This window comes from Mastigoproctus giganteus, chromosome 2, assembly GCF_048544385.1.
Source record: "Mastigoproctus giganteus isolate SK-2022 chromosome 2, ASM4854438v1, whole genome shotgun sequence".
In the NCBI taxonomy this organism is placed as follows: Eukaryota; Metazoa; Arthropoda; class Arachnida; order Uropygi; family Thelyphonidae; genus Mastigoproctus; species Mastigoproctus giganteus.
The window spans coordinates 154,416,987-154,429,253 of NC_143576.1; the positions used below are offsets into that span (position 1 = coordinate 154,416,987).

At 33.5% G+C, this 12,267-nt stretch overlaps 1 protein-coding gene across 1 annotated transcript in view; it reads right to left on the reverse strand.

Annotated features, from left to right (window-relative positions):
* RhoGAP54D (Rho GTPase activating protein at 54D) overlaps positions 1 to 12,267 on the reverse strand; it is a 129,900-nt gene that overhangs the window by 86,135 nt on the left and 31,498 nt on the right. Inside the window, exon 3 of the mRNA XM_090390070.1 lies at positions 6,233 to 6,442. Within this exon, the coding sequence (XP_090246196.1) occupies positions 6,233 to 6,442 (210 nt within the window). The remainder of the gene's footprint in view (positions 1 to 6,232; positions 6,443 to 12,267) is intronic.

Here is a 12,267-nt window from a genome sequence, read left to right on the forward strand (position 1 = left end):
AGAAGAGCAAGCAGGTTTCAGTAAGGGCAGAGGAACCAGAGATCAAATCTTAAGTTTATAACTGATTATTGAAAATGCAAAGAATTCAACGTTCCGGTCATTTTGTGTTTTATAGATTATTCAAAAGCATTTCATTATGTTCAATGTGAGAAACTATGGAAAACAATGACTAATATGGGATTCCCAACCAATATGGAAAAGACATACTTCTTCAAAATCGGTAATGGAGTCAAACAGTGCTGCATTTTGTTGCCTCACATTTTTAATCTTAATGCCAAAGATATCATGCTTGAAGCTTTGGATGGTTTAAAAATTGGAGGACTGAAGATAAACAACCTTCGTTATGCAGATGATACTGTGCTAATTTGCAATTCCAGGGCTCATCTTAAAGAAACTCTGAGGAGAGTGTGAAGCAAGTAAGAAAAAAGGACTGTTTCTGAATGTGAATAACACTAAAATTACGGTGATTGGTGATAATCTCGGTTCCAGTAAAATGAAGGTTAATGGACAAGGTATTGAAGAAGTTGATGAATTTGATTACTTAGGGTCAAGAATAAATAAAAATGGTGACTGCACAAATGATGTAAAGAGAAGACAGGCAATTGCTAAAACATGGTCAATGATCTGGTGAAATAATGGAGAGGTCGAGACCTGCCCCTAAAGACAAAACTGAGAAGCATTGATTTGTTAATTTTTCCAGTTGCCACTTATGGATGTGAAGGATGGAATCTGAAAAGAGTTAACAGAAAGAAAACTGAGACATCTGAAATGTGGTGTTACAGGAGAATACTGTGTGTTTTTTTACCTTGATCGAAGAACAAATGAGTGGGTATTGAATAAAATTGGCAGGCCTAAAATTCTTCATAGCATCAACAGAAGAAAGCTCAAATTTTTTGAACATATAGCAAGGAGGGAAACTTTCTGTGGAAGAATATAATGGTAGGAAAAACTGAGGGGAAGAGGAAGACCTGCAACTAGGTGGTAGGATGGGATCAGTTATGGGCATGACAGGTTGTGATGCTACTTGTAGTGCACAAGATCAATGCAGTTGGAGGAATTTGTTGGTGGCCACAACAGTCCTCAGGGAGCTATGTAACTGGGAGAAGAATTGAAACAGTTTCAGAAAATAACACTACTCTGTGTTGTTGTTTTTTATCGTGACTACTACAATCCCTCCAGTGACAGTAACAGCACTTTGGATCTGGCTCTTTAGAAATGACAATGTTTATCCACCAGTTAACCTAAAGTAACTAATATATTTCTTAAATGAATAACATCACACAGTGGGCAAATTCATTATTCATCAAAAACAAAGATATTGCATTGACTGGTTTCACAACTATTTGGTTCCATCTCTGACAGACATTGAAGTAGTCTTAATTAGTCTTAATTCTTAATCTGAAGAATAACGTATTCGTAATCTGGGTGAATAATCTGGGAGAGATTATTCAATTAAAAAACAATATTAGTTACTTTAGGTGGTTAAATGTGGTCATTTCTAGACAGCCAGAACCCAAGTGCTTTCACCATCACTGGCAGGAATTATAGTGTCCCCAGACAGTCATGACATATGACATGTTTGATTGATTGATTTGGATTTTATTAGTGCATTAGCATCTAAGGCTATAATGCGCCAAGACCAGACATATGACAGAAAAACATAATACAGAGTAGCATTATTTTTGAAAAAATAATTCTGGAAACTTGTTGAGAGATCATCAAGCTTTTGATGTTCACATCATTATTTTAATATAATTTTAATAAATTATGTAAAAATTGCATACTTTCAACATAATTTTAACTAATTTTTAATTATTTAATTTTAATGTAATTTTTAAGCTGAATAAATTTGAACAAAAAAAAAAAAACCCTTCCCCAACCAATGCAGAATTAAACTCAAGTCCGGCATATGAAGGTATGGATAGTGAAAGCAATTACCACAGAGGGGAAACACATTCAACAAGCAATAAATAATGACATTAATAATGCATTGCAGGATCATCTAGACACGACTGCAGCAATAATTCAGACACAGCACGGCTTTGTTAAGAGAAAGTCTTGTCTGACAAATTTGATTGGATACTATGATGTGGTTACAAAGGAACAAGATGCAAAAAATAATTTTGATATCATATACTTGGATTTCAGGAAAGCTTTTAACACTATTGCACATGGAATACTGTACAAATTGGAGCAGTATGGTATTAAGGGTAAGATGCTACAATGGATAAAAGGGTGGTTGAGTGGGAGAAGACAGAGAGTGGTAATCAATGGATGCTGCTCTTTATGGATTAATGTTATTAATGCAGTCACACAGGGTTCATGATACAAAGGTTGGCCAGATTAATGAGCTCCTGGAACAGGATCTAGAAAATTGGGGCAGATGGTCTGAGAAGTGACAACTGAAGTTTAACATTGACAAATGCAAATACTGCATATGGGTAGAAGTAACCCCAAAAGAATGTACCAACTGAGTGGTACTACACTTAGGGTGGTAAAAAATGAAAAAGACCTTGGAGTGATCATGCATCAGATATGACATTTTCTGAGCAATGCAGACAGGTCATGGGGTATTGTCGATGATATACAGAAATTTTGGTAGCAGGGAAAAGGAGGAGAATATCTCTTTGTATATGGCAATGGTCAAGCCATGCCTTGAGTACTGCATACATGTCTGGAGGCCTCATTTCAGGAAGAATGTAGAGTTGCTAGAGTGTGTACAGAGAAGGGCAACAAGATTGATGAGGGGAATGAAGGGGTCCTCTTACTAAGAATGGCTTAAGTTTGGCAAATTGCAGTGGCTGGAGACTAGGCATCTGCAAAGTGATCTGATTGAGATGTATAAGGAAGGCCTTGAATGGGTTGAGCATGCTGAATTCTGATGGGATTCTTCCGCTTGCTCAGATTATGAACCTGAGGGGGCATAAATTAAAATTGAGGAAAGACAATTGTAGAACAGATGTGCGAAAATTTGCCTTTAGCCAGCGGGTGGATAATTGCTGGAACAAACTTCCATCTGTTGTTGTTGAAGTTGACAGCTTAAATAAATTCAAGGAGGAACTGGACAAACTTTTAGAGGGAATGGTTGTGCGAAATGTTTTTTTTTTGTCTGATGCTACATAAGCTCATACACATGCCTTTATTACAATATACAGCCACTTTGGGGATCATTTCAATGTTATTCAATAACAATTCCTTAAATTTTAAGTGCTGAGAGACTATAACAAAAAAATTATCTAGGAAGGTACTGCAAGTTACTCCTGAATGAAACAGAATGGTTTTGGAGTGTGAAATAGTAAAAAAGATGGTGCCAAAATAACCTCCACAAAATGATGCAAACAGGCTAAAATGATTTTTTTTTTTTTTTTTTTTTTTTTTAACACTTTTAAGAGTGAACAAATTGTTCTATGTTTGTCATGTGTGGACTCTGGAGTGTATACATAGATTTACATTTCTGAAGGTCATTTCAAATATAATTCTAATCTTGTCCTTTCTGTGCAAATTGTTTTGAACTTTTTCCAGCAAATGCTGCTGCAATCTCTTATCTGTTTCTGACTAATAGTAGATATTATTTTATTAGATTGGAGCATGAAAACATCTTTTGAAAATCAAAGGAGAACATCATACTTGTCAGCCCCTGTTGTCTGTTTTTGGCTTAACAGAGCCACAATTCTCTAGAATTCAGATTCAGAAATTGATGAGACTGAATTAAGTGATAGAGTAATGACTGAATTATAACCACCTACCTAATACCATGTTTGGCCATCGTTTGCACAGATAACAGCTGCTATTCAGCTGGCATTAACTCCAGTATATGTCTGAAGACGTCCGTAGGGATCTGAAGCCATGCTGCCTGTAAGGCTTTCCACAGTGTCAGAATATATTAATGTTGCTTGTCCATATGCCTCATTTCCTGTTCTAAAACGTCCCATAGGTCTTCAATTGAATTGAGGACAGGCAAATTTGGAGGCCAATCAAGATAGGTTAGGCACAAGTGGTTTGAGGAACACAGCGAATATCTTTGCTGTGTTCCTCAAACCATTTGTGCACAGTGCAGAGCCTAATGACACAGAGCAGTATTGTCTTGGAAGATCCCATCTCTGTCTGGAAAATGCAACATGGCAGGGTACACATGGTCTCCTAAGAGCTGACAGTAGACTTTAGCAGTGAAATGTTGGCCCACAAACACACATCAGGATTCCAGTTCTTTCCAGAAAAGCATTCCCTGGGTTAAGAATCGTGAATAACCTTATACATGGAGTGGTCATAATTCAGTGATCACTGAGATAAATACAGTAGATATAGAAGATATTATTGCTTCAAAAAAAAAAAAAGAAAGAAAGTTTTTTTAAAATTCTGTTTTATTTTTTGACAATAATTTTACATTAATGACAGGCAATCAAGTCAAAATAACAAGAAATTAACATGTAAAAGCATTATGCATGTTTCTTTTTACAAAACAAAATTTCATAACAAAACTTGCCCCACAGAGCCTGCTTCAATAAAAAAATTCACTCTAAGGAAATTCGCTCATGAAAGGGTTAAATTAGATATAATTTTTTTAGTATAGAAGCCAGAAGGTTGCTTTGCTCCCCTCTGACTTGTGTTCACATGAACCTGAATTATACATTTTTATATTTAAAATTTTTTTAAGTGGAGGAAACCCCCACACCTCCTTCCAATGATCAAAAGATGTACAAAATTATATTATATTATTATGTAAAAACAAATTAATAAGTTAAACAAATTAAATTAATTAAATTAAACAAATTAAATTAATTAAATTAAACAAATTAAATTAATTAAAACAAAACAAATAAACAAATTAATTAATAACAAAACCATCATTTATATATTTGATTATAAACAACATTTCTTGTCCAATTTTTTTTTTGTTTTTTTTTATTGTTTTTTTATTTGTTTTCTGTTAATATAAAGAGATTTTTAGCCACTTTCACTCTACTTAATGCAATGTACGATTGTCCATGCGAAAAACATGATGTTAAGTCAAAACCAACCTTAGATAATGTTTGACCTTGACTTTTGTTTATTGTCATACTAAAAGCCAATTACACAAGAAACTGTGTTCGTTGAAAAATGAAGTCATATTCCCCTTCATGTGTACCTATGAATCCATGGAATATATGCTTTCGATCCAGCTCTGTCACCTGTAACGTGTTCACAAACCAAACATTTCTTCCTTATTTCCACTGCACATAGTCATTTTTTTATATCTAAGTATCTTAAAACCATAACAATTGTGTTTACCTTTAATAGTAATTTAAGCAGAAGTAAACCTGAAGGCTCCAGAGAGTAAAGTGTTTCGGGTGTTACAGAGTTGTATTCTTCAGCATTACAACTATCTGGCATAATTTAGTCTGATGAATAAATTATTTTCAATTCTTCTGGAATCTTAATTTTGGATAAAATTTTTCATTCAGCGAACAGTATTATTTGTTGTGGCTAAATTGAAACTTTTCTTCCAAAGGAGATTCGATACTTCCAAAAACGTCATGTATTAAATTTCCCGAACTTCAAATATTTTCAGGAATCTCTATTTAATCATTCTTTTACCAATTTATCATTTTTTTTATGATTTTTTTCTTTTTTATCAACAATTGGAGTTTCAGTGGAGCTATCAACAATTTGTGATTTATTTATTTTTTGCTCTTTTTGTATCTTTCCTTTCTTAATTGCGAAGCTTTTAACTTATTATAATCACTTTGTTTTCTTCAATATCAGAATTTTTAAGTGCTGCTTCATACTCTTCAATATCTTTTCTTTTCTTCTCAGCCTTTCTAATACGATCTTTCTCTTTTCTATTACTGCCATTATTAACAACAGTGCTAATAGCTGAAGAAACTTTTGAAAAAATTGAATCGTTGCCTTGAGACATGTAGAATTCAAAAATTAAACCCCACAATTAACAACAACCGAACTGTCAACATTGTGTGACGTCATAACACTACTAAACGCTATCAGGTAATTCAGTCATCACTGCAGTATATGCAGCTTAATTTAAGAGAGACCTGCCTAGGCGTAGTCTTGGAGACAGACCTGTCAATAACTTTTTTTGTAGTATGACCCTGCCTTGCGGAAAGCAAAAAGTGTGCACGTGAAAAAGCACTATTTTCCAAAATATTCTTTTATATATAGACAGAAATGAGCACCTTCATGGAAATTAAATACAGCTTCTAGAATATTATTCAACCAATAAAGAAAATAATCTTACGAGAAACTTGGCAATGAACATAAAAATGTGCTTCAGTAAGAAGAGGATCTGGTAACTCTGCAAGAAAGCCTTTCAGAACACTTGCACAATCATGGACATTAAAGGTGCCTCTATAAAAATTGACAGTTGCCCCTGTGTTTAATTGATATTTTAACTCTTGTTGTCTTGTCAAGCTGCCAGTTTTTCGGAATAAACCTTCTTGACCAACATCTAAAAATAAAGTAAAAAAAACACAAAGCCCATCTTAAAATAGATTTCATAAGTTATAAGGAAATTATACCTTTTATTTATATTAAAATTTCAGTGTGCATAATGATCAATTAAGATATATTAGGATGATCAATTATTAAGCATTTTCAACTTATACAAAAGCATAGATAGGTGACAAAGTTTTCATAAAGAAGGAAAATAAGTTAATGAATTACGATATTGTGCTGAACAAATAAATTTATTGTTGCAATTTTAGTAAAATATACTGGATATAAATTTATAGTACATTAGATAATAGAGGGAAAAGAACCCTCATATTTTCAATAATTTAATTTAAAATTATAGTATATATTACTATTATAAATCATAACTAAAATACTTTTGTGTTTTAATGCAGAATTACATTATTATTTCAAAATTATTTTAAAATTGAAATAAAATATGCAGCCTCTCTATATAAGGTGCAGCTAGAGAGTTTTAGAAATGGCAACGGTAAGGCACTTTTTTTTTTTTTTTTTCGTTGTTGGTGCATTGGCTTCTGTGGCCATATTGCAACTTCTCAAGGTTTTTTTGCATTTTTTACTCTGATCCAAGCCCGAGGTGGGATTCGAACCCACAACCTTTGGGTTGCCAGGCAGGCACTTTACCCACCCGGCTAACCCGGTCGGCGGTAAGGCACTGCCGTCATGGCCAATACCAAAGCTGCCAGTGTATGATATACATTTACGGTGTCTCACAATATTAAATTAAAGTGGTTTTTGATTCAAATATGCAAAAATGTCTGAAAAGTTTACGGAACAGTGTGTTAACCAGAAATTTATAGTTAAATTTCCACTGAAAATGATGAATTGTTAAGAGAAGTTTATGGGAAGTTTGTAATACCAAAGAGATGAGATGAGTTTTCATGTTGCACAAATGATTTTCTAAAATAAGAGACAGTCTATAATGACTCCTGACATGGCCATCTGATGACACAACATTGAAAAATACTGAAAATGTTAAAAAGGTGTGGAAATTTAGTTGCTGAATGAAGGATGACTATCAGAATGATAGCAGAACAATTTGATAAAGAGTGGATCTGTCAAAGTTTAACCATTAACCTTGAAAGGAAGAATATCTGTGCAAAGGTAGTACCAAAAAAAATAGATTTTTTAGATGGAACTGCACCCCCCCCCATGATTTCACCATTTGACCTCTACAAGTATTAAAATTTTGCTTCAAGAAACACATTTTGGATGGTTCATGTAGGCCTGCTCGGAGAACTAATTTATAAGGAACAAAAACAAATAACTAGCAAGTTCAATTTTAACTTACTTATAAAGTCATTCTCTTATAACTATAAAAACAGTTTCATAAAAACACTTTATGAAACTCTAAAAAATTGATCTAATACAGATTTTCATTATACAACTTAAGAACATAAAATTTCGCAAGTAACTTTATGGAGCTAAAAAGGAAGAATTCATGGGATAATATTCACTGGAAAATCCCGCTTCATATATTCTGGGTGACTCCTCTAGCCACTGAACAAATTGGTTTACACATGGTGCATGATTGTTTTCTGAACAATGCTAAGGTTGAACAGTTGCTTGATGTAGACCATTATGAGTTTTCTATTAATACAAAGTATCACTAGTAAATCTTAGACTATGGCCATATTCCAATGTCCCAAAAGAATCAACATACTCCATTTTTTTATGTTTTCACTAATCATCCTGAAATCCATATCCAAAATTATCTCTCCTCACGTCCTACCTACAATCCTCTAATGACTCACTTTAAACTAGTAACATCCTCTGCAGTTAATTCAGGTTCTTCTCAAGGATCACGCCTGCATTTATGTTTCTTAGGTGGTTTTGATGTTTATGCCTCTTATTATATACAAGGTAGGATTTAAATGTTCTAGGACTGAATTTTTATTTTAACAAATATAATAGAGATAACTACATATTTAATTTTTTTTTTTAATATATTTAATATTTAAAATCCTAGGCATCCTTTTGAAAGTTCCTTAACTGCATTTGTTGGAGACCATGTCCTTTATAAATTCTGCCTCAATGGATACTTGTCATCCCTTTAAATGAATTCTTTAGTTTGGATAAAAGAATAAAAATCATATGATGCAAGGTCAGGTGAATAGGGAAGATGTATGACAATTACAGAGTGTAAAAGATATTCAGAAATTACTGTTGCATGATGAGCAGGAGCTTGTCATGGAGTAATTTCCAATTTGTCCTTGTCTATGTCTTATTAACAGCATAAATCCCTGCATAAATTCATAAGAATTATGACTTTATAATGAAAAAATAATTCTAGTATAAATTTACCTTTACACCTATCGATCTAAATCTTTTTTCTTCATGGGAGACATGGGATACCTGCATTCAGAAGACTGATTTTTGTCTATGGAAACATCACACTTCATCTTTTGTAACTACTGTTTTTAGAAATTTTAGATTGAAATTTAAAAAATTTCAACAGTGAAAATTCAGCTCTTCCTTCTATTGAATCTGCTGCTAAGAATTTTGAAACAAAGAAGTCACAATCTTTTCATGTTTAAAATAGCAGATGTGATAGCTAAAAACTACCACATAATATTCCAACTTGAGAGGCTATATCTTCAATTCTTATCTAATGACTACCCCAAATAATGCTTCTAATGCAGTTCATTTGATGTGCAATGTCTTCCACACCTTGCGTCATCCTCAATGACATAGAATCCATCTTTGAAGCACTGGCAATCATTCAAATTTCCTACCTCTTGATTTCCAAAACTTTTTCCCTATATGCTTCATTTCTACAGTCTCTCAGGCTAGTTTCTTCAACAAAAACTCAAAATTTTACATATGATCTTTGTTCAGAAAATATTCTAAAAAACAATAATATGAAATTACTTATTGCCAATAAGAGATAAAAATAAACCTTTGCACATGTACAACACAAATTCCACCTACTCTAAAAATTTCTAGATTCTATGTTCCAAAGTAATTTTATTTTATTTTATTTTGATGTTTGTAAATTTGGTCCTAGAATTTTTTGATCCCAACTTGTATAATGTTTTAAAAATGTATTTAATCAAAATTTAAATTAGATGCATTGTTAAACTCTGTTAATAGTATATTCTATTAAATGTTCTAATGCAGTGTATTCACACGTTTAGAAATATAGATGTAGATATTACAAATGTATAGCATTACAGAGATTATATTGATCTAGATGGATTCACTGAGGAATAACTTAACCTTGCTAATATCAAAAGAATTATTAGGTTTATATGATAATTGAGAATAGATATAAGTCTCTTTAACCTGTTTAGCACAAAGATCTGTTTAATCTTTATTTATTTATTATTTTTTTTAATATACTAACTCATGATTAACCCATTCAACATACTAACTGAGAGAGAGAGAGATCCTGAATATCTCAAGTCAGCTCTCTCCTCACTAGTATCTTTCACTGTGTGTGTGTGTGTGTGTGTGTGTGTGTGTGTGTGTGTGTGTGTGTGTGTGTGTGTGTGTGTGTGTGTGTGTGTGTGTGTGTGTGTGTGTGTGTGCGCGCGCGTGCTTGCTTCTTGCCCATATGTGGCCATGGAGGGAACTTTTCAGAAGCACATTATGGACCCATAGCAAACACATTTCCTATGAAGCAGAGTAGACTCTCTTTGAAGAACTCCAGTGAAACATTTCTTAAATTTAGTCTACCAAATAACTGGAGGAATGTGGCCTAGTACTCTAAGCACTTCCAGCAAAAGTGGGATAAGCATTTGTATACTCAAGGCAAAGCTTGGAAATTATGCCTGCCCCCCAGTCAATGAAAGCATGTAGTTCAGAATTTTAACTCTGCTTTAACACACACACACACACACACACACACACACACACACACACACACACACACACACACACACACACACACACCTTTATATACAATATACATTTGCAAATTAATAATGATTATAATGCATTTTATTGCTTTAATAGAAAAAAATTCATCAATTACACAACACAATTAACAATGTTTGTAATATCATACCCAGTTGAAAGAATGCTTAAATTTGATAGTTGATCTTGTGGTAGAACAAGATATATGACAATAGCTCTGTATTTGCTGCCAAACTTCTTATGTTTAGTACAGTAGTCATGATTACTGTCCTTCCACAGTAATCACGACTACTGTACTACAGTTCTTTTACACCATGTGGAAAAGAACTGGAAATTTTTCTGTCTTGATAGGTTTACATTCCATTAAGCTCTTTAAAACACTGCAGGTCCATGGAATATAAATCTATCCCGATATTTGTAACACAGTTGATTTAAATAATTCTTAAGTTTTCTTCCCCACCTCTGATGCCCAATTCCACAGACTTTATAAATAAAGCAATGTTCCTAAACATCAAAATTCAAAAATTTTTTTTTTTTTTTTTTTTTTTTTGAAACACTTAAGTCTCTGGGCACAAAGTACTCATGCAATTAATTAATAAAGGAGTGCTCATGCAATTAATTTCAAGTCAGTTCTTGAAATAATGGAAATAATCCATGGAGAGGATGTCACTTTAAACAGAATTAAGGAAGCATTAAGTCTTCACAACTGATTCACACTGACTGATCTTTGCATTTCAACTTTTAGAAGTACATATATGGCTGTCAATAGAAATTTTTTGCTTCCTCCCCACTGATAAATAATCCTCTTTGTACTTAAATTAGAGATTTAACTTAAAAGTTCATCTAAATGATTTTTATATCACAAAGTTTAGAAGTCTATAAAACCCAACTGAAATTAGTTGCAGCAATACAAACACTTTTTTTTTAAGTGTAGCAATAGCACGAACACCATAACATACTGGTTTTGAGGCAGTGTTGGGTCGGTAAGAAAACCGATAACTCAGAAGATACACAGAATAAGAGATTAACTAGAGCCACAGGCAGAGGTGAAAGTGATTCTTGCACTTGAACAAGCAGCAGCCTGGAAAGCAAGGTATCAGGGATTTCATGCCCTGCTGTGGATCATCATGGAACAAGTAAATTCCTGGGCTGTGTTAGGGTAACTAAGAGTAAGAATAGATGCATGTGTACTAATGCTAGGAGCATGGCAAATAAATTTGATGAATTTGAAGTACTGATTAAGTCATGAAATGCAGACATTGTTGGATACTGGAGACATCCCCACAATATTTGTATTACTTATGTCTGAGTGGTGTCACTCAGATATAAGGGATGCAAAATTATTTTGAATATGGGGAGTATAATATGTATAGAAAGGACAGAGACAGAACAGGAGAGAGGTTATGCTCTTAGTTAAGAAGAACATTAAATCTAAGGTAATGCATCCAGTCAATGTGGGTAGCCAGTGCAATGTTGAGTCAATCTGGTGTAACATAAGCACTGAGAAAATGAAAATGAGAGTAGAAGTGTGTTATAGACCTAATAACTGTGATGAGTATAATAAACAACTATGCAGAGAAAGAGTGGGCCAGTAAATTAGAATGTCTTATAAGCCAATTTTAACTTTTCAGATATTGACTGGAACGTGTGGGCTGGTCATTCACATACTAGCAAGATTTTTGTGAATTACTGGATGACTGTTTTCTACAGCAGAGAGGCAACAAGAGAAAGCAATACTCTTGATCTGATTATTAACAGCAATTCTTCATGCATTAAGAATCTGCAAATTAAAGAACAACTGGTTGGCAGCGATTGCAATGTACAGACGTGAGATTTACTTAACGATGTAACTACTATCAAGGGTTAAGGGAAGTGTTTTCCTTTGTAAGGGTGACCACAGTGGTCTCAGACAGTTTTTAAATTCTCTTCAGTGGGACAATCTGA